This window comes from Hyla sarda, chromosome 3, assembly GCF_029499605.1.
Source record: "Hyla sarda isolate aHylSar1 chromosome 3, aHylSar1.hap1, whole genome shotgun sequence".
Classification (NCBI taxonomy): Eukaryota; Metazoa; Chordata; class Amphibia; order Anura; family Hylidae; genus Hyla; species Hyla sarda.
Window position 1 is genome coordinate 444742321 of NC_079191.1, and position 24588 is coordinate 444766908.

The 24588-nt window shown below is 40.4% G+C and overlaps 1 protein-coding gene across 1 annotated transcript in view; it reads left to right on the forward strand.

Annotated features, from left to right (window-relative positions):
- The window catches only part of BTBD9 (BTB domain containing 9), a 130192-nt gene that overhangs the window by 72252 nt on the left and 33352 nt on the right, over positions 1–24588 (forward strand). The window contains exons 7-8 of the mRNA XM_056568668.1: positions 1105–1214; positions 12107–12296. Coding sequence (XP_056424643.1) covers positions 1105–1214; positions 12107–12296 — 300 coding nt within the window. The remainder of the gene's footprint in view (positions 1–1104; positions 1215–12106; positions 12297–24588) is intronic.

The following is a 24588-nucleotide window of genomic DNA, read 5'->3' on the forward strand; positions in this document are numbered from 1 at the left end:
TTAAAATAAATCCGAAGGAATCGTCCGCCGGGGTGGAAGGCGAAATGAGGTTATGGAGGATGGACGGAGCGCCCGGTGTCCTGGACCCTCAGAAGGGGTGATGGGGGGAGGGGGTGTGGGGGGGGGAGGAGAAACTGGGGGACATCATTAGGGTGAGAGGAGAGAGAGATGACGGGCAGGAAGGAACAATAGAGGGGGCGACAGGAAGGAGGCGTACAACGGCGGATGCTCCACTCTGATATCTCCGTCCCCGCAGTCGCCATCCGCTCTGATCTCCGTCCCGAAAGTCGCCCTCCCCTCTGATCTCCGTCCCCACAGTCGCCCTCCCCTCTGATCTCCGTCCCCGCAGTCGCCCTCCCCTCTGATCTCTGTCCCCGCAGTCGCCCTCCGCTCTGATCTCTGTCCCCGCAGTCGCCCTCCGCTCTGATCTCTGTCCCCGCAGTCGCCCTCTGCTCTGATCTCTGTCCCCGTTGTCGCCCTCTGCTCTGATCTCCGTCCCCGCAGTCGCCCTCTGCTCTGATCTTCGTCCCCACAGTCGCCCTCCGCTCTGATCTCTGTCCCTGCAGTCGCCCTCCGCTCTGATCTCCGTCCCCGCAGTCGCCCTCTGCTCTGATCTCCGTCCCCGCAGTCGCTCTCTGCTCTGATCTCTGTCCCCGTTGTCGCCCTCTGCTCTGATCTTCGTCCCCACAGTTGCCCTCCGCTCTGATCTCCGTCCCCGCAGTCGCCCTCCGCTCTGATCTCCGTCCCCGCAGTCGCCCTCCCTCTGATGCAGGATTGTGAGTGCAGCTCTGGAGACAGATTTAAATACATCATGCGTGCAGGGCCATGTTCGCACCTCACAGATCTGGGGGACGCTCAGCTTGTGCTACATAATCTACTATAGTCAAATCCAGAGCTGCATTCACAGATCTCCTGGTTTATTGTCACCTCTTGGGTGCCCCCTGCTGGGCCAGGTGAAGCTCCTATTAACCCCTCCAGTGCTGTCTCAATGATAATGGGGGGAAGGTTGTGGCAGGAGGTCTTGTGTATGTGACATAAGGGTTAATGTAATCGTAGTGTACGTTGTCAGGACATCTGTGATGTCATCGTCCCTGTGTCTTCCAGATACGTCCGGATTGTGGGGACCCATAACACCGTCAATAAAGTCTTCCATCTGGTGGCGTTCGAGTGCATGTTCACCCACAAGAGCTTCACCCTGGAGCAAGGCCTGATCGGTAAGAAATGATCTATCTATCTCATATCTATGTTATATTTATCTGTGGGGGCGGTTCTGTTCCTCTGGTCCCTGCAGGGGCGGTTCTGTTCCTCTGGTCTCTGCGGGGAGTGGTTCTGTTCCTCTGGTCTCTGCGGGAGCGGTTCTGGTTCTCTTGTCTCTGCGGGGGCGGTTCTGTTCCACTGGTCTCTGCGGGGGCGGTTCTGTTCCTCTGGTCTCTGCGGGGGCGGTTCTGCTCAAACTGTTGTTTTGGGTTATTTCCGTACTTCAGCTCCTCATTGTAACACATTGTTGTATAGTTTTGTCCCTGCCTTATGGCAGTTTGTATAGTGGAACTTGAAAAAATGACCCCGGATGTTGCCGCCGGCTACCCCACCATCCTATGTCTGTGACAACTTAAGTATTTCCAGGTAGATCTCAGACTCGGGTGGCTCTCAGCCTTTGACTCAAAAAATGATTAATGCTGAGTAAGAAACTAACAAAGGTGCAGCAGTGTAAGAAGTATAGAGGAGCTGTAGGGGAGCAGTGTAAGAAGTATAGAGGAGCTGTAGGGGGAGTAGTGTAAGAAGTATAGAGGAGCTGTAGGGGGAGTAATGTAAGAAGTATAGAGGAGCTGTAGGGGGAGTAGTGTAAGAAGTATAGAGGAGCTGTAGGGGGGAGTAGTGTAAGAAGTATAGAGGAGCTGTAGGGGAGCAGTGTAAGAAGTATAGAGGAGCTGTAGGGGAGTAGTGTAAGAAGTATAGAGGAGCTGTAGGGGGAGTAGTGTAAGAAGTATAGAGGAGCTGTAGGGGAGTAGTGTAAGAAGTATAGAGGAGCTGTAGGGGGGAGTAGTGTAAGAAGTATAGAGGAGCTGTAGGGGCAGTAGTGTAAGAAGTATAGAGGAGCTGTAGGGGGAGTAATGTAAGAAGTATAGAGGAGCTGTAGGGGGAGTAGTGTAAGAAGTATAGAGGAGCTGTAGGGGAGTAGTGTAAGAAGTATAGAGGAGCTGTAGGGGGGAGTAGTGTAAGAAGTATAGAGGAGCTGTAGGGGGAGCAGTGTAAGAAGTATAGAGGAGCTGTAGGGGAGTAGTGTAAGAAGTATAGAGGAGCTGTAGGGGGAGCAGTGTAAGAAGTATAGAGGAGCTGTAGGGGGAGTAGTGTAAGAAGTATAGAGGAGCTGTAGGGGGAGTAGTGTAAGAAGTATAGAGGAGCTGTAGGGGGAGCAGTGTAAGAAGTATAGAGGAGCTGTAGGGGGAGTAGTGTAACAAGTATAGAGGAGCTGTAGGGGAGTAGTGTAAGAAGTATAGAGGAGCTGTAGGAGGAGTAGTGTAAGAAGTATAGAGGAGCTGTAGGAGGAGTAGTGTAACAAGTATAGAGGAGCTGTAGGGGAGCAGTGTAAGAAGTATAGAGGAGCTGTAGGGGAGTAGTGTAAGAAGTATAGAGGAGCTGTAGGGGGAGTAGTGTAAGAAGTATAGAGGAGCTGTAGGAGGAGTAGTGTAAGAAGTATAGAGGAGCTGTAGGGGGAGTAGTGTAAGAAGTATAGAGGAGCTGTAGGGGGGGGAGTAGTGTAAGGAGTATAGCGGAGCTGTAGGGCAGTAGTGTAAGAAGTATAGAGGAGCTGTAGTGGGGAGCAGTGTAAGAAGTATAGAGGAGCTGTAGGGGGAGTAGTGTAAGAAGTATAGAGGAGCTGTAGGGGAGTAGTGTAAGAAGTATAGAGGAGCTGTAGGGGGGAGTAGTGTAAGAAGTATAGAGGAGCTGTAGGGGGAGCAGTGTAAGAAGTATAGAGGAGCTGTAGGAGGAGCAGTGTAAGAAGTATAGAGGAGCTGTAGGGGGAGTAATGTAAGAAGTATAGAGGAGCTGTAGGGGAGTAATGTAAGAAGTATAGATGAGCTGTAGGGGGAGTAATGTAAGAAGTATAGAGGAGCTGTAGGGGGAGCAGTGTAAGAAGTATAGAGGAGCTGTAGGGGAGTAGTGTAAGAAGTATAGAGGAGCTGTAGGGGAGTAGTGTAAGAAGTATAGAGGAGCTGTAGGGGAGTAGTGTAAGAAGTATAGAGGAGCTGTAGGGGAGTAGTGTAAGAAGTATAGAGGAGCTGTAGGGGGAGTAATGTAAGAAGTATAGAGGAGCTGTAGGGGAGTAGTGTAAGAAGTATAGAGGAGCTGTAGGGGAGCAGTGTAAGAAGTATAGAGGAGCTGTAGAGGAGTAGTGTAAGAAGTATAGAGGAGCTGTAGGAGGAGCAGTTTAAGAAGTATAGAGGAGCTGTAGGGGAGTAGTGTAAGAAGTATAGAGGAGCTGTAGGGGGAGTAATGTAAGAAGTATAGAGGAGCTGTAGGGGAGTAGTGTAAGAAGTATAGAGGAGCTGTAGGGGAGTAGTGTAAGAAGTATAGAGGAGCTGTAGGGGGAGCAGTGTAAGAAGTATAGAGGAGCTGTAGGGGGAGTAATGTAAGAAGTATAGAGGAGCTGTAGGGGAGTAGTGTAAGAAGTATAGAGGAGCTGTAGGGGGAGCAGTGTAAGAAGTATAGAGGAGCTGTAGGGGGAGCAGTGTAAGAAGTATAGAGGAGCTGTAGGGGGAGTAGTGTAAGAAGTATAGAGGAGCTGTAGGGGCAGTAGTGTAAGAAGTATAGAGGAGCTGTAGGGGAGTAGTGTAAGAAGTATAGAGGAGCTGTAGGGGGAGTAATGTAAGAAGTATAGAGGAGCTGTAGGGGGAGTAGTGTAAGAAGTATAGAGGAGCTGTAGGGGAGCAGTGTAAGAAGTATAGAGGAGCTGTAGGGGGAGCAGTGTAAGAAGTATAGAGGAGCTGTAGGGGCAGTAGTGTAAGAAGTATAGAGGAGCTGTAGGAGGAGTAGTGTAAGAAGTATAGAGGAGCTGTAGGAGGAGTAGTGTAAGAAGTATAGAGGAGCTGTAGGGGCAGTAGTGTAAGAAGTATAGAGGAGCTGTAGGGGCAGTAGTGTAAGAAGTATAGAGGAGCTGTAGGAGGAGTAGTGTAAGAAGTATAGAGGAGCTGTAGGGGCAGTAGTGTAAGAAGTATAGAGGAGCTGTAGGGGAGTAGTGTAAGAAGTATAGAGGAGCTGTAGGGGAGTAGTGTAAGAAGTATAGAGGAGCTGTAGGGGGAGCAGTGTAAGAAGTATAGAGGAGCTGTAGGGGCAGTAGTGTAAGAAGTATAGAGGAGCTGTAGGGGCAGTAGTGTAAGAAGTATAGAGGAGCTGTAGGAGGAGTAGTGTAAGAAGTATAGAGGAGCTGTAGGGGCAGTAGTGTAAGAAGTATAGAGGAGCTGTAGGGGAGTAGTGTAAGAAGTATAGAGGAGCTGTAGGGGAGTAGTGTAAGAAGTATAGAGGAGCTGTAGGGGGAGCAGTGTAAGAAGTATAGAGGAGCTGTAGGGGAGTAGTGTAAGAAGTATAGAGGAGCTGTAGGGGAGCAGTGTAAGAAGTATAGAGGAGCTGTAGGGGAGCAGTGTAAGAAGTATAGAGGAGCTGTAGGGGGAGCAGTGTAAGAAGTATAGAGGAGCTGTAGGGGGGAGTAGTGTAAGAAGTATAGAGGAGCTGTAGGGGGAGTAGTGTAAGAAGTATAGAGGAGCTGTAGGGGGAGTAGTGTAAGAAGTATAGAGGAGCTGTAGGGGGAGTAGTGTAAGAAGTATAGAGGAGCTGTAGGGGGAGTAGTGTAAGAAGTATAGAGGAGCTGTAGGGGGAGTAGTGTAAGAAGTATAGAGGAGCTGTAGGAGGAGTAGTGTAAGAAGTATAGAGGAGCTGTAGGGGAGCAGTGTAAGAAGTATAGAGGAGCTGTAAGGGGAGCAGTGTAAGAAGTATAGAGGAGCTGTAGGGGAGTAGTGTAAGAAGTATAGAGGAGCTGTAGGGGCAGTAGTGTAAGAAGTATAGAGGAGCTGTAGGGGCAGTAGTGTAAGAAGTATAGAGGAGCTGTAGGGGCAGTAGTGTAAGAAGTATAGAGGAGCTGTAGGGGCAGTAGTGTAAGAAGTATAGAGGAGCTGTAGGGGCAGTAGTGTAAGAAGTATAGAGGAGCTGTAGGGGGAATAGTGTTAGAAGTATAGAGGAGCTGTAGGGGAGTAGTGTAAGAAGTATAGAGGAGCTGTAGGGGGAGTAGTGTAAGAAGTATAGAGGAGCTGTAGGGGGAGTAGTGTAAGAAGTATAGAGGAGCTGTAGGGGGAGCAGTGTAAGAAGTATAGAGGAGCTGTAGGGGGAGTAGTGTAAGAAGTATAGAGGAGCTGTAGGGGGAGTAGTGTAAGAAGTATAGAGGAGCTGTAGGGGCAGTAGTGTAAGAAGTATAGAGGAGCTGTAGGGGAGCAGTGTAAGAAGTATAGAGGAGCTGTAGGGGAGTAGTGTAAGAAGTATAGAGGAGCTGTAGGGGGAGCAGTGTAAGAAGTATAGAGGAGCTGTAGGGGGAGCAGTGTAAGAAGTATAGAGGAGCTGTAGGGGGAGTAGTGTAAGAAGTATAGAGGAGCTGTAGGGGGAGTAGTGTAAGAAGTATAGAGGAGCTGTAGGGGCAGTAGTGTAAGAAGTATAGAGGAGCTGTAGGGGCAGTAGTGTAAGAAGTATAGAGGAGCTGTAGGGGCAGTAGTGTAAGAAGTATAGAGGAGCTGTAGGGGCAGTAGTGTAAGAAGTATAGAGGAGCTGTAGGGGGAATAGTGTTAGAAGTATAGAGGAGCTGTAGGGGGAGTAGTGTAAGAAGTATAGAGGAGCTGTAGGGGGAGCAGTGTAAGAAGTATAGAGGAGCTGTAGGGGAGCAGTGTAAGAAGTATAGAGGAGCTGTAGGGGGAGTAGTGTAAGAAGTATAGAGGAGCTGTAGGGGGAGTAGTGTAAGAAGTATAGAGGAGCTGTAGGGGCAGTAGTGTAAGAAGTATAGAGGAGCTGTAGGGGGAGCAGTGTAAGAAGTATAGAGGAGCTGTAGGGGGAGTAGTGTAAGAAGTATAGAGGAGCTGTAGGGGAGCAGTGTAAGAAGTATAGAGGAGCTGTAGGGGAGTAGTGTAAGAAGTATAGAGGAGCTGTAGGGGGAGTAATGTAAGAAGTATAGAGGAGCTGTAGGGGGAGTAGTGTAAGAAGTATAGAGGAGCTGTAGGGGAGCAGTGTAAGAAGTATAGAGGAGCTGTAGGAGGAGTAGTGTAAGAAGTATAGAGGAGCTGTAGGGGGAGTAGTGTAAGAAGTATAGAGGAGCTGTAGGGGGAGCAGTGTAAGAAGTATAGAGGAGCTGTAGGGGAGTAATGTAAGAAGTATAGAGGAGCTGTAGGGGGAATAGTGTAAGAAGTATAGAGGAGCTGTAGGAGGAGCAGTGTAAGAAGTATAGAGGAGCTGTAGGGGAGTAGTATAAGAAGTATAGAGGAGCTGTAGGGAAGTAATGTAAGAAGTATAGAGGAGCTGTAGGAGGAGTAGTGTAAGAAGTATAGAGGAGCTGTAGGAGGAGTAGTGTAAGAAGTATAGAGGAGCTGTAGGAGGAGTAGTGTAAGAAGTATAGAGGAGCTGTAGGGGCAGTAGTGTAAGAAGTATAGAGGAGCTGTAGGGGCAGTAGTGTAAGAAGTATAGAGGAGCTGTAGGAGGAGTAGTGTAAGAAGTATAGAGGAGCTGTAGGGGCAGTAGTGTAAGAAGTATAGAGGAGCTGTAGGGGAGTAATGTAAGAAGTATAGAGGAGCTGTAGGGGAGTAGTGTAAGAAGTATAGAGGAGCTGTAGGGGAGTAGTGTAAGAAGTATAGAGGAGCTGTAGGGGGAGTAGTGTAAGAAGTATAGAGGAGCTGTAGGAGGAGCAGTGTAAGAAGTATAGAGGAGCTGTAGGGGAGTAGTATAAGAAGTATAGAGGAGCTGTAGGGAAGTAATGTAAGAAGTATAGAGGAGCTGTAGGAGGAGTAGTGTAAGAAGTATAGAGGAGCTGTAGGAGGAGTAGTGTAAGAAGTATAGAGGAGCTGTAGGAGGAGTAGTGTAAGAAGTATAGAGGAGCTGTAGGGGCAGTAGTGTAAGAAGTATAGAGGAGCTGTAGGGGCAGTAGTGTAAGAAGTATAGAGGAGCTGTAGGAGGAGTAGTGTAAGAAGTATAGAGGAGCTGTAGGGGCAGTAGTGTAAGAAGTATAGAGGAGCTGTAGGGGAGTAATGTAAGAAGTATAGAGGAGCTGTAGGGGAGTAGTGTAAGAAGTATAGAGGAGCTATAGGGGAGTAGTGTAAGAAGTATAGAGGAGCTGTAGGGGGAGTAGTGTAAGAAGTATAGAGGAGCTGTAGGGGAGTAGTGTAAGAAGTATAGAGGAGCTGTAGGGGGAGCAGTGTAAGAAGTATAGAGGAGCTGTAGGGGAGTAGTGTAAGAAGTATAGAGGAGCTGTAGGGGAGCAGTGTAAGAAGTATAGAGGAGCTGTAGGGGGAGTAATGTAAGAAGTATAGAGGAGCTGTAGGGGCAGTAGTGTAAGAAGTATAGAGGAGCTGTAGTGGGAGTAGTGTAAGAAGTATAGAGGAGCTGTAGGGGAGTAGTGTAAGAAGTATAGAGGAGCTGTAGGGGAGCAGTGTAAGAAGTATAGAGGAGCTGTAGGGGAGCAGTGTAAGAAGTATAGAGGAGCTGTAGGGGAGTAGTGTAAGAAGTGTAGGGGAGCAGTGTAAGAAGTATAGAGGAGCTGTAGGGGAGCAGTGTAAGAAGTATAGAGGAGCTGTAGGGGGAGTAGTGTAAGAAGTATAGAGGAGCTGTAGGGGCAGTAGTGTAAGAAGTATAGAGGAGCTGTAGGGGCAGTAGTGTAAGAAGTATAGAGGAGCTGTAGGGGCAGTAGTGTAAGAAGTATAGAGGAGCTGTAGGGGGAATAGTGTTAGAAGTATAGAGGAGCTGTAGGGGGAGTAGTGTAAGAAGTATAGAGGAGCTGTAGGGGGAGCAGTGTAAGAAGTATAGAGGAGCTGTAGGGGGAGCAGTGTAAGAAGTATAGAGGAGCTGTAGGGGAGCAGTGTAAGAAGTATAGAGGAGCTGTAGGGGGAGTAATGTAAGAAGTATAGAGGAGCTGTAGGGGGAGCAGTGTAAGAAGTATAGAGGAGCTGTAGGGGGAGTAGTGTAAGAAGTATAGAGGAGCTGTAGGGGGAGTAGTGTAAGAAGTATAGAGGAGCTGTAGGGGGAGCAGTGTAAGAAGTATAGAGGAGCTGTAGGGGAGTAATGTAAGAAGTATAGAGGAGCTGTAGGGGGAGTAGTGTAAGAAGTATAGAGGAGCTGTAGGAGGAGCAGTGTAAGAAGTATAGAGGAGCTGTAGGGGAGTAGTATAAGAAGTATAGAGGAGCTGTAGGGAAGTAATGTAAGAAGTATAGAGGAGCTGTAGGAGGAGTAGTGTAAGAAGTATAGAGGAGCTGTAGGAGGAGTAGTGTAAGAAGTATAGAGGAGCTGTAGGAGGAGTAGTGTAAGAAGTATAGAGGAGCTGTAGGGGCAGTAGTGTAAGAAGTATAGAGGAGCTGTAGGGGCAGTAGTGTAAGAAGTATAGAGGAGCTGTAGGAGGAGTAGTGTAAGAAGTATAGAGGAGCTGTAGGGGCAGTAGTGTAAGAAGTATAGAGGAGCTGTAGGGGAGTAATGTAAGAAGTATAGAGGAGCTGTAGGGGAGTAATGTAAGAAGTATAGAGGAGCTGTAGGGGAGTAGTGTAAGAAGTATAGAGGAGCTGTAGGGGAGTAGTGTAAGAAGTATAGAGGAGCTGTAGGGGGAGTAGTGTAAGAAGTATAGAGGAGCTGTAGGGGAGTAGTGTAAGAAGTATAGAGGAGCTGTAGGGGGAGCAGTGTAAGAAGTATAGAGGAGCTGTAGGGGAGTAGTGTAAGAAGTATAGAGGAGCTGTAGGGGAGCAGTGTAAGAAGTATAGAGGAGCTGTAGGGGAGCAGTGTAAGAAGTATAGAGGAGCTGTAGGGGAGCAGTGTAAGAAGTATAGAGGAGCTGTAGGGGAGTAGTGTAAGAAGTGTAGGGGAGCAGTGTAAGAAGTATAGAGGAGCTGTAGGGGAGCAGTGTAAGAAGTATAGAGGAGCTGTAGGGGGAGTAGTGTAAGAAGTATAGAGGAGCTGTAGGGAGAGTAGTGTAAGAAGTATAGAGGAGCTGTAGGGGGAGTAGTGTAAGAAGTATAGAGGAGCTGTAGGGGAGCAGTGTAAGAAGTATAGAGGAGCTGTAGGGGAGTAGTGTAAGAAGTATAGAGGAGCTGTAGGGGGAGTAGTGTAAGAAGTATAGAGGAGCTGTAGGGGGAGTAGTGTAAGAAGTATAGAGGAGCTGTAGGGGAGTAGTGTAAGAAGTATAGAGGAGCTGTAGGGGCAGTAGTGTAAGAAGTATAGAGGAGCTGTAGGGGGAGTAGTGTAAGAAGTATAGAGGAGCTGTAGGGGGAGTAGTGTAAGAAGTATAGAGGAGCTGTAGGAGGAGTAGTGTAAGAAGTATAGAGGAGCTGTAGGGGAGTAGTGTAAGAAGTATAGAGGAGCTGTAGGGGGAGCAGTGTAAGAAGTATAGAGGAGCTGTAGGGGCAGTAGTGTAAGAAGTATAGAGGAGCTGTAGGGGGAGTAGTGTAAGAAGTATAGAGGAGCTGTAGGGGGAGTAGTGTAAGAAGTATAGAGGAGCTGTAGGGGAATAGTGTAAGAAGTATAGAGGAGCTGTAGGGGCAATAGTGTAAGAAGTATAGAGGAGCTGTAGGGGGAGTAGTGTAAGAAGTATAGAGGAGCTGTAGGGGAGTAGTATAAGAAGTATAGAGGAGCTGTAGGGGGAGTAGTGTAAGAAGTATAGAGGAGCTGTAGGGGGAGTAGTGTAAGAAGTATAGAGGAGCTGTAGGGGGAGCAGTGTAAGAAGTATAGAGGAGCTGTAGGGGAGTAGTATAAGAAGTATAGAGGAGCTGTAGGGAAGTAATGTAAGAAGTATAGAGGAGCTGTAGGAGGAGTAGTGTAAGAAGTATAGAGGAGCTGTAGGAGGAGTAGTGTAAGAAGTATAGAGGAGCTGTAGGAGGAGTAGTGTAAGAAGTATAGAGGAGCTGTAGGGGCAGTAGTGTAAGAAGTATAGAGGAGCTGTAGGGGCAGTAGTGTAAGAAGTATAGAGGAGCTGTAGGGGAGCAGTGTAAGAAGTATAGAGGAGCTGTAGGGGAGCAGTGTAAGAAGTATAGAGGAGCTGTAGGGGGAGTAGTGTAAGAAGTATAGAGGAGCTGTAGGGGGAGTAGTGTAAGAAGTATAGAGGAGCTGTAGGGGGAGCAGTGTAAGAAGTATAGAGGAGCTGTAGGGGGAGTAGTGTAAGAAGTATAGAGGAGCTGTAGGAGGAGTAGTGTAAGAAGTATAGAGGAGCTGTAGGGAGAGTAGTGTAAGAAGTATAGAGGAGCTGTAGGGGGAGTAGTGTAAGAAGTATAGAGGAGCTGTAGGGGGGAGTAGTGTAAGAAGTATAGAGGAGCTGTAGGGGGAGTAGTGTAAGAAGTATAGAGGAGCTGTAGGGGGAGTAGTGTAAGAAGTATAGAGGAGCTGTAGGAGGAGTAGTGTAAGAAGTATAGAGGAGCTGTAGGGAGAGTAGTGTAAGAAGTATAGAGGAGCTGTAGGGGGAGTAGTGTAAGAAGTATAGAGGAGCTGTAGGGGAGCAGTGTAAGAAGTATAGAGGAGCTGTAGGGGAGCAGTGTAAGAAGTATAGAGGAGCTGTAGGGGGAGTAGTGTAAGAAGTATAGAGGAGCTGTAGGGGGAGTAGTGTAAGAAGTATAGAGGAGCTGTAGGGGAGTAGTGTAAGAAGTATAGAGGAGCTGTAGGGAGAGTAGTGTAAGAAGTATAGAGGAGCTGTAGGAGGAGTAGTGTAAGAAGTATAGAGGAGCTGTAGGAGGAGTAGTGTAAGAAGTATAGAGGAGCTGTAGGAGGAGTAGTGTAAGAAGTATAGAGGAGCTGTAGGGGGAGTAGTGTAAGAAGTATAGAGGAGCTGTAGGGGAGTAGTGTAAGAAGTATAGAGGAGCTGTAGGGGCAGTAGTGTAAGAAGTATAGAGGAGCTGTAGGGGGAGTAGTGTAAGAAGTATAGAGGAGCTGTAGGGGGAGTAGTGTAAGAAGTATAGAGGAGCTGTAGGAGGAGTAGTGTAAGAAGTATAGAGGAGCTGTAGGGGAGTAGTGTAAGAAGTATAGAGGAGCTGTAGGGGAGTAGTATAAGAAGTATAGAGGAGCTGTAGGGGCAGTAGTGTAAGAAGTATAGAGGAGCTGTAGGGGGAGTAGTGTAAGAAGTATAGAGGAGCTGTAGGGGGAGTAGTGTAAGAAGTATAGAGGAGCTGTAGGGGAGTAGTGTAAGAAGTATAGAGGAGCTGTAGGGGAGCAGTGTAAGAAGTATAGAGGAGCTGTAGGGGGAGTAGTGTAAGAAGTATAGAGGAGCTGTAGGGGAGTAGTGTAAGAAGTATAGAGGAGCTGTAGGGGAATAGTGTAAGAAGTATAGAGGAGCTGTAGGGGCAGTAGTGTAAGAAGTATAGAGGAGCTGTAGGGGGAGTAGTGTAAGAAGTATAGAGGAGCTGTAGGGGAGTAGTGTAAGAAGTATAGAGGAGCTGTAGGGGGAGTAGTGTAAGAAGTATAGAGGAGCTGTAGGGGAATAGTGTAAGAAGTATAGAGGAGCTGTAGGGGCAGTAGTGTAAGAAGTATAGAGGAGCTGTAGGGGGAGTAGTGTAAGAAGTATAGAGGAGCTGTAGGGGAGTAGTGTAAGAAGTATAGAGGAGCTGTAGGGGGGAGTAGTGTAAGAAGTATAGAGGAGCTGTAGGGGCAGTAGTGTAAGAAGTATAGAGGAGCTGTAGGGGAGTAGTATAAGAAGTATAGAGGAGCTGTAGGGGGAGTAGTGTAAGAAGTATAGAGGAGCTGTAGGGGGAGTAGTGTAAGAAGTATAGAGGAGCTGTAGGGGGCAGCAGTGATTTATTAGCCCACAGTGGTTGGGTATATTTTGGCGCTAATTTAAGCCGCCTCCGTATATAATATCTATTACCACCATTATCTTAATATCTTCTATGTCATCCAGTTCCCACAGAAAATGTCGCCACCGTCGCCGAATGTGCCAGCGTGATCGAGGGAGTAAGCCGGAGCCGCAACGCTCTGCTGAATGGAGACACCAAAAATTACGACTGGGACTCTGGGTACACCTGCCACCAGCTGGGGAGCGGAGCCATCGTCGTCCAACTGGCGCAACCGTACATGATCGGCTCAATCAGGTAGGGGCTGCAGAGTATTTTACTACGGTCTACCGTGGAAACAGGGCTGCAGAACATCTCACCACTTCCTGATGCTATAGTAACGGGACTGCAGACCATCTCACCACTGTCTGCTGCGATAGTATCAGGGCTGCAGAGCATCTCACCACTGTCTACTGTACATTTATAAACACTTTTGTATTATGTAATAAACTTGAATAATATGCAGTTTATATGTTTACTAGCTGAGTACCTGGTGTTGCCTGTTTTTTCCTACCTAATCCTTGTGGGGGAAGAAAAACAACATAGGAGGAAGTGCTTGTCCTCATATCCAGTCCTCATATCAGTCCTCATTTCATATCCCGACCTCATGTCCCCCCTCCTCGTGTCCCCCTGCTCGTGTCCCACCCCCTGCTCGTGTCCCACCCCCTGCTCGTGTCCCACCCCCTGCTCGTGTCCCACCCCCTGCTCGTGTCCCACCCCCTGCTCGTGTCCCACCCCCCTCGTGTCCAACCCCCCTCGTGTCCAACCCCCCTCGTGTCCAACCCCCCTCGTGTCCAACCCCCCTCGTGTCCAACCCCCCTCGTGTGTCCCTCCCCCTCCTCATGTCCCTCCCCCTCCTCATGTCCCTCCCCCTCCTCATGTCCCTCCCCCTCCTCATGTCCCTCCCCCTCCTCATGTCTCTCCTCCTCCTCATGTCCCTCCTCCTCCTCCTCATGTCCCTCCTCCTCCTCCTCATGTCCCCCTCCTCCTCATGCCCCCCCACCTCAGGTTGGGCTGAGTTGTGATGAAGAGATTGTAAGCTGAAAATAGGAGGTGTGGTTTTGTGGTAGTGGGTGTGACTTGCAAGCCGTACCAATGCACAAAAAGGGTAGAAAATAAAAGGGGTGTGGCTTGAATTGTGGGTGTGGCTTTGTGAGATGGGACGTGTCATGTGGGAGGGGTGTAGCAGGACAAATGCACTCACCGGGAGATGCAGAGCGGAGCTTGTGGAGTAAGGTTCTGGAAGTCCTATATACTTGCATGGGACTTAAAAGAAAAAGCCCATAAATCACGTAAGGGTGTAGGTAAGGGTTAATTTAACTATGATATATTTTTATTTGACATAAAAGTAATGTGACTAAGGTTCATCAAAATATCATTTGGAAGTTATTCTGGAACATATATTTCCCATAGACTTGTATGGGACTTTAAATTAAAAAAACCCGACCCTGGCAAATGGGGGTGAGTAAGGGTTAAATCACCTATCCTATGTTTGTTGGTGACATATAAGTAACATGTGACCAAGTTTCATGTTAATATCTTTAGCCGTTTGGACGTGATGCTGGAACATATATATATATATATATATATATATATATATATATATATATATATATACACACACACATACATGCACAAACACACACATACACATATATACACACACACATATACATACATACACACACATACATACACATATATACACACATACATACACACACATACATACATACACATACATACACACATATATACACACATACACATATATACACATACACATATATACACATACACACATACATACACATATACATACATATATACATACATACACACATACACACACATACATATACATACACACATATACATACATATACACACACATACATATACATACACACATATATATATATACATACACACACATACACATATATACATACATACATACACATACACATATATACACATACTTACATACAATGAAACATATATACACACATACACATATATACATACACACACATACAAATATACATATATATACATACACACACAAACATATATACACATACATAAAGGTAAAGTATATTAAATGTTATAGTTCATTATGATGTCATAGGGCGGTGTTTGTAAATATACAGTAAATTACACGTTTTTATTATAGTTAATAATCTGACAAACTTGTTTAAAATGTAAACTGTGAAAAAATGTAATAATATGTATTATATACTGAACATTTATAAACACCGGACTATAATGTAATAATAACATGTATTATATACTGAACATTTATAAACACCGTTCTATAATGTAATAATAATATATTATATACTGAACATTTATAAACACCGGACTATAATGTAATAATAACATGTATTATATACTGAACATTTATAAACACCGGACTATAATGTAATAATAACATGTATTATATACTGAACATTTATAAACACCAGACTATAATGTAATAATAACATGTATTATATACTGAACATTTATAAACACCGGACTATAATGTAATTATAACATGTATTATATACTGAACATTTATAAACACCGGACTATAATGTAATAATAACATGTATTATATACTGAACATTTATAAACACCAGACTATAATGTAATAATAACATGTATTATATACTGAACATTTATAAATACCGGACTATAATGTAATTATAACATGTATTATATACTGAACATTTATAAACACCGGACTATAATGTAATAATAACATGTATTATATACTGAACATTTATAAGCACCGGACTATAATGTAATAATAACATGTATTATATACTGAACATTTATAAACACCGGACTATAATGTAATAATAACATGTATTATATACTGAACATTTATAAACACCGGTCTATAATGTAATAATAATATATTATATACTGAACATTTATAAACACCGGTCTATAATGTAATAATAATATATTATATACTGAACATTTATAAACACCGGATTATAATGTAATTATAACATGTATTATATACTGAACATTTATAAGCACCGGTCTATAATGTAATAATAATATATTATATACTGAACATTTATAAACACCGGACTATAATGTAATAATAACATGTATTATATACTGAACATTTATAAACACCAGACTATAATGTAATAATAACATGTATTATGTACTGAACATTTATAAACACCAGACTATAATGTAATAATAACATGTATTATATACTGAACATTTATAAACACCGGACTATAATGTAATAATATGTATTATATACTGAACACTTATAAACAACGGACTATAATGTAATATAACATGTATTATATACTGAACATTTATTAACACCGGACTATAATGTAATAACATATATTATAAACTGAACATTTATTAACACTGGACTATAATGTAATAACATGTATTATATACTGAACATTTATAAACACCGGACTATAATGTAATAACATGTATTATATACTGAACATTTATAAGCACCGGACTATAATGTAATAATAACATGTATTATATACTGAACATTTATAAGCACCGGACTATAATGTAATAATAACATGTATTATATACTGAACATTTATAAACACCGGACTATAATGTAATTATAACATGTATTATATACTGAACATTTATAAACACCGGACTATAATGTAATAATAACATGTATTATATACTGAACATTTATAAACACCGGACTATAATGTAATAATAACATGTATTATATACTGAACATTTATAAACACCGGACTATAATGTAATAACATGTATTATATACTGAACATTTATTAACACCGGACTATAATGTAATAATAATATATTATATACTGAACATTTATAAACACCGGACTAGAATGTAATAACATATATCATATACTGAACATTTATAAACACCGGACTATAATGTAATAATAACATGTATTATATACTGAACATTTATAAACACTGGACTATAATGTAATAATAACATGTATTATATACTGAACATTTATAAACACCGGACTATAATGTAATAACATGTATTATATATTGAACATTTATAAGCACCGGACTATAATGTAATAATAACATGTATTATATACTGAACATTTATAAGCACCGGACTATAATGTAATAACACGTATTATATACTGAACATTTATAAACACCGGTCTATAATGTAATTATAACATGTATTGTATACTGTACATTTATAAACACCGTTCTATAATGTAATAATAATATATTATATACTGAACATTTATAAACACCGGACTATAATGTAATAATATGTATTATATACTGAACATTTATAAACACCGGACTATAATGTAATAATATGTATTATATACTGAACATTTATAAACACCGGACTATAATGTAATAATAACATGTATTATATACTGAACATTTATAAACACCGGACTATAATGTAATAATAACATGTATTATATACTGAACATTTATAAACACCGGACTATAATGTAATAATAACATGTATTATATACTGAACATTTATAAACACCGGTCTATAATGTAATAATAATATATTATATACTGAACATTTATAAACACCGGTCTATAATGTAATAATAATATATTATATACTGAACATTTATAAACACCGGTCTATAATGTAATAATAATATATTATATACTGAACATTTATAAACACCGGATTATAATGTAATTATAACATGTATTATATACTGAACATTTATAAACACCGGACTATAATGTAATAATAACATGTATTATATACTGAACATTTATAAACACCGGACTATAATGTAATAATAACATGTATTATATACTGAACATTTATAAACACCGGACTATAATGTAATAATAACATGTATTATATACTGAACATTTATAAACACCAGACTATAATGTAATAATAACATGTATTATATACTGAACATTTATAAACACCGGACTATAATGTAATTATAACATGTATTATATACTGAACATTTATAAACACCGGACTATAATGTAATAATAACATGTATTATATACTGAACATTTATAAACACCAGACTATAATGTAATAATAACATGTATTATATACTGAACATTTATAAACACCGGACTATAATGTAATTATAACATGTATTATATACTGAACATTTATAAACACCGGACTATAATGTAATAATAACATGTATTATATACTGAACATTTATAAGCACCGGACTATAATGTAATAATAACATGTATTATATACTGAACATTTATAAACACCGGACTATAATGTAATAATAACATGTATTATATACTGAACATTTATAAACACCGGTCTATAATGTAATAATAATATATTATATACTGAACATTTATAAACACCGGTCTATAATGTAATAATAATATATTATATACTGAACATTTATAAACACCGGATTATAATGTAATTATAACATGTATTATATACTGAACATTTATAAACACCAGACTATAATGTAATAATAACATGTATTATGTACTGAACATTTATAAACACCAGACTATAATGTAATAATAACATGTATTATATACTGAACATTTATAAACACCGGACTATAATGTAATAATATGTATTATATACTGAACATTTATAAACACCGGACTATAATGTAATAATAATATGTATTATGTACTGAACATTTATAAACACCAGACTATAATGTAATAATAACATGTATTATATACTGAACATTTATAAACACCGGACTATAATGTAATAATATGTATTATATACTGAACACTTATAAACAACGGACTATAATGTAATATAACATGTATTATATACTGAACATTTATTAACACCGGACTATAATGTAATAACATACCGTATATACTCGAGTATAAGCCGACCCGAAAATAAGCCGAGGCCCCTAATTTCACCCCAAAAACCCAGGAAAAGTTATTGACTTGACTATAAGCCTAGGGTGGGAAATACATCATCCCCCCATGTCATCATCCAGACCCCCGTCATTAACACCCCCTTCATCATCACCGCCTGTCAATCCGTTCTCAGTGGTCTTCAACCTGCGGACCTCCAGATGTTTCAAAGCTACAACTCCCAGCATGCCCGGACAGCCGATGGCTGTCCGGGCATGCTGGGAGTTGTAGTTTTGAAACATCTGGAGGTCCGCAGGTTGAAGACCACTGATAAGGGATTGACAGGTGGACAGGCCGGGACCATCCCCTCACAGCTAAAGCCAAAAACGTTTTTTTTTTTTTTTTTTTTTGTTCACTCGAGTATAAGCCGAGGGGGGCGTTTTCAGCACGAAAAATCGTGCTGAAAAACTAGGCTTATACTCGAGTATATATGGTATATTATAAACTGAACATTTATTAACACCGGACTATAATGTAATAACATGTATTATATACTGAACATTTATAAACACCGGACTATAATGTAATAACATGTATTATATACTGAACATTTATAAACACCGGACTATAATGTAATAACATGTATTATATACTGAACATTTATAAACACCGGACTATAATGTAATAATAATATATTATATACTGAACATTTATAAACACCGGACTATAATGTAATAACATGTATTATATACTGAACATTTATAAACACCGGACTATAATGTAATAACATGTATTATATACTGAACATTTATAAACACCGGACTATAATGTAATAATAATATATTATATACTGAACATTTATAAACACCGGACTATAATGTAATAACATGTATTATATACTGAACATTTATAAACACCGGACTATAATGTAATAACATGTATTATATACTGAACATTTATTAACACCGGACTATAATGTAATAACATGTATTATATACTGAACATTTATAAACACCGGACTATAATGTAATAACAATATATTATATACTGAACATTTATAAACACCGGACTAGAATGTAATAACTTATATCATATACTGAACATTTATAAACACCGGACTATAATGTAATAATAACATGTATTATATACTGAACATTTATAAACACCGGACTATAATGTAATAATAACATGTATTATATACTGAACATTTATAAACACCGGACTATAATGTAATAGCATGTATTATATACTGAACATTTATAAACACCGGACTATAATGTAATAGCATGTATTATATACTGAACATTTATAAGCACCGGACTATAATGTAATAATAACATGTATTATATACTGAACATTTATAAGCACCGGACTATAATGTAATAATAACATGTATTATATACTGAACATTTATAAGCACCGGACTATAATGTAATAATAACATGTATTATATACTGAACATTTATAAACACCGGACTATAATGTAATAACATGTATTATATACTGAACATTTATAAGCACCGGACTATAATGTAATAACATGTATTATATACTGAACATTTATAAGCACCGGACTATAATGTAATAATAACATGTATTATATACTGAACATTTATAAACACCGGACTATAATGTAATAACATGTATTATATACTGAACATTTATTAACACCGGACTATAATGTAATAATAATATATTATATACTGAACATTTATAAACACCGGACTATAATGTAATAACATGTATTATATACTGAACATTTATAAACACCGGACTATAATGTAATAACAATATATTATATACTGAACATTTATAAACACCGGACTAGAATGTAATAACATGTATCATATACTGAACATTTATAAACACCGGACTATAATGTAATAATAACATGTATTATATACTGAACATTTATAAACACTGGACTATAATGTAATAATAACATGTATTATATACTGAACATTTATAAACACCGGACTATAATGTAATAACATGTATTATATATTGAACATTTATAAGCACCGGACTATAATGTAATAATAACATGTATTATATACTGAACATTTATAAACACCGGTCTATAATGTAATTATAACATGTATTGTATACTGTACATTTATAAACACCGTTCTATAATGTAATAATAATATATTATATACTGAACATTTATAAACACCGGACTATAATGTAATAATATGTATTATATACTGAACATTTATAAACACCGGACTATAATGTAATAATATGTATTATATACTGAACATTTATAAACACCGGACTATAATGTAATAATAACATGTATTATATACTGAACATTTATAAACACCGGACTATAATGTAATAATAACATGTATTATATACTGAACATTTATAAGCACCGGTCTATAATGTAATGATAACATATTATATACTGAACATTTATAAACACCGGACTATAATGTAATAATAACATGTATTATATACTGAACATTTATAAACACCGGACTATAATGTAATTATAACATGTATTATATACTGAACATTTATAAACACCGGTCTATAATGTAATAATAATATATTATATACTGAACATTTATATAGAGCGCCCTATAATCCTGTATAATGTAATAAAGATATAATAACCTCTATACCCTGCGGCCTGTGATGGTGATGAGCGCGGTCATGTGACCACACGCCGTACAGCAGGAAAGGTTACAGCATTTTCTACATTCTGCTTTTGTGTGAGATTTAGTGCGGGACGCGTCCATTATCCTCAGCTGAGCGGCTGGCGCACAATTTAGGAGCGCGGCTCGCGGACATCAAGCACTTAGAGGAAGCTTCTCCCCGGGATAAGTGGCCACATAAAACGCGCTCATTCTGAGCTTCTCTCTGCGCAATTCACGGCGATAAAAGTGCGATTGTAATGAATGTAAATAGCGGGATTTATATCGCACTTGTACTTTATAGCTCAGTGTGGTGGAACGTTCCCAGAGAGAATGACAGCGGCCGCGAGCAGCCCCCCCACCGAACACCGCGGGCGCAGGTACAGGCCGAGGTCAGAGGTCATTCAGCTTTATATCAATAGTTACATAGGACTGCAGGTCACATCTGCTACATTATCTGTACTCAGAGTTATCACTGTTATCTGTGGTGTTACATAGGACTGCAGGTCACATCTATACATTATCTGTACTCAGAGAGTTATCACTGTGTTATCTGTGGTGTTACATAGGACTGCAGGTCACATCTGCTACATTATCTGTATTCAGAGAGATATCACTGTGTTATCTGTGGTGTTACATAGGACTGCAGGTCACATCTATACATTATCTGTACTCAGAGAGTTATCACTGTGTTATCTGTGGTGTTACATAGGACTGCAGGTCACATCTACTACATTATCTGTACTCAGAGAGTTATCACTGTGTTATCTGTGGTGTTACATAGGACTGCAGGTCACATCTATACATTATCTGTACTCAGAGAGATATCACTGTGTTATCTGTGGTGTTACATAGGACTGCAGGTCACATCTATACATTATCTGTACTCAGAGAGTTATCACTGTTATCTGTGGTGTTAACATAGGACTGCAGGTCTCATCTATACATTATCTGTACTCAGAGAGTTATCACTGTTATCTGTGGTGTTACATAGGACTGCAGGTCACATCTATACATTATCTGTACTCAGAGAGTTATCACTGTGTTATCTGTGGTGTTACATAGGACTGCAGGTCACATCTATACATTATCTGTACTCAGAGAGTTATCACCGTGTTATCTGTGGTGTTACATAGGACTGCAGGTCACATCTATACATTATCTGTACTCAGAGAGTTATCACTGTTATCTGTGGTGTTACATAGGACTGCAGGTCACATCTATACATTATCTGTACTCAGAGAGTTATCACTGTGTTACCTGTGGTGTTACATAGGACTGCAGGTCACATCTATACATTATCTGTACTCAGAGAGTTATCACCGTGTTATCTGTGGTGTTACATAGGACTGCAGGTCACATCTATACATTATCTGTACTCAGAGAGATATCGCTGTTATCTGTGGTGTTACATAGGACTGCAGGTCACATCTATACATTATCTGTACTCAGAGAGATATCACTGTTATCTGTGGTGTTACATAGGACTGCAGGTCACATCTATACATTATCTGTACTCAGAGAGATATCACTGTTATCTGTGGTGTTACATAGGACTGCAGGTCACATCTATACATTATCTGTACTCAGAGAGTTATCACTGTTATCTGTGGTGTTACATAGGACTGCAGGCCACATCTATACATTATCTGTACTCAGAGAGTTATCACTGTTATCTGTGGTGTTACATAGGACTGCAGGTCACATCTATACATTATCTGTACTCAGAGAGTTATCACTGTGTTATCTGTGGTGTTACATAGGACTGCAGGTCACATCTATACATTATCTGTACTCAGAGAGTTATCACTGTCATCTGTGGTGTTACATAGGACTGCAGGTCACATCTATACATTATCTGTACTCAGAGAGTTATCACTGTGTTATCTGTGGTGTTACATAGGACTGCAGGTCACATCTATACATTATCTGTACTCAGAGAGTTATCACTGTGTTATCTGTGGTGTTACATAGGACTGCAGGTCACATCTATACATTATCTGTACTCAGAGAGTTATCACGGTGTTATCTGTGGTGTTACATAGGACTGCAGGTCACGTCTATACATTATCTGTACTCAGAGAGTTATCACTGTTATCTGTGGTGTTACATAGGACTGAAAGTCACATCTATACATTATCTGTACTCAGAGAGTTATCACTGTTATTTCTGGTGTTACATAGGACTGCAGGTCACATCTATACATTATCTGTACTCAGAGAGTTATCACTGTTATTTCTGGTGTTACATAGGACTGCAGGTCACATCTATACATTATCTGTACTCAGAGAGTTATCACTGTGTTATCTGTGGTGTTACATAGGACTGCAGGTCACATCTATACATTATCTGTACTCAGAGAGTTATCACTGTGATATCTGTGGTGTTACATAGGACTGCAGGTCATATCTACTACATTATCTGTACTCAGGGAGTTATCACTGTTATCTGTGGTGTTACATAGGACTGCAGGTCACATCTATACATTATCTGTAGTCAGAGAGTTATCACTGTGTTATCTGTGGTGTTACATAGGACTGCAGGTCACATCTATACATTATCTGTACTCAGAGTTATCACTGTGTTATCTGTGGTGTTACATAGGACTGCAGGTCACATCTATACATTATCTGTACTCAGAGAGTTATCACTGTTATCTGTGGTGTTACATAGGACTGCAGGTCACATCTATACATTATCTGTACTCAGAGAGTTATCACTGTTATCTGTGGTGTTACATAGGACTGCAGGTCACATCTACTACATTATCTGTACTCAGATAGTTATCACTGTTATCTGTGGTGTTACATAGGACTGCAGGTCACATCTATACATTATCTGTACTCAGAGAGTTATCACTGTTTTCTGTGGTGTTACATAGGACTGCAGGTGACATCTATACATTATCTGTACTCAGAGAGATATCACTGTTATCTGTGGTGTTACATAGGACTGCAGGTCACATCTATACATTATCTGTACTCAGAGAGTTATCACTGTGTTATCTGTGGTGTTACATAGGACTGCAGGTCACATCTATACATTATCTGTACTCAGAGAGTTATCACTGTTATCTGTGGTGTTACATAGGACTGCAGGTCACATCTATACATTATCTGTACTCAGAGAGTTATCACTGTGTTATCTGTGGTGTTACATAGGACTGCAGGTCACATCTATACATTATCTGTACTCAGAGAGATATCACTGTTATCTGTGGTGTTACATAGGACTGCAGGTCACATCTATACATTATCTGTACTCAGAGAGTTATCACTGTGTTATCTGTGGTGTTACATAGGACTGCAGGTCACATCTATACATTATCTGTACTCAGAGAGTTATCACTGTTATCTGTGGTGTTACATAGGACTGCAGGTCACATCTATACATTATCTGTACTCAGAGAGTTATCACTGTTATCTGTGGTGTTACATAGGACTGCAGGTCACATCTATACATTATCTGTACTCAGAGAGTTATCACTGTGTTATCTGTGGTGTTACATAGGACTGCAGGTCACATCTATACATTATCTGTACTCAGAGAGTTATCACTGTTATCTGTGGTGTTACATAGGACTGCAGGTCACATCTATACATTATCTGTACTCAGAGAGTTATCACTGTGTTATCTGTGGTGTTACATAGGACTGCAGGGCACATCTATAAATTATCTGTACTCAGAGAGTTATCACTGTTATCTGTGGTGTTACATAGGACTGCAGGTCACATCTACTACATTATCTGTACTCAGAGAGTTATCACTGTGTTATCTGTGGTGTTACATAGGACTGCAGGTCACATCTATATATTATCTGTACTCAGAGAGTTATCACTGTTATCTGTGGTGTTACATAGGACTGCAGGTCACATCTATACATTATCTGTACTCAGAGAGTTATCACTGTGTTATCTGTGGTGTTACATAGGACTGCAGGTCACATCTACTACATTATCTGTACTCAGAGAGTTATCACTGTTCTCTGTGGTGTTACATAGGACTGCAGGTCCCATCTATACATTATCTGTACTCAGAGAGTTATCACTGTGTTATCTGTGGTGTTACATAGGACTGCAGGTCATATCTATACATTATCTGTACTC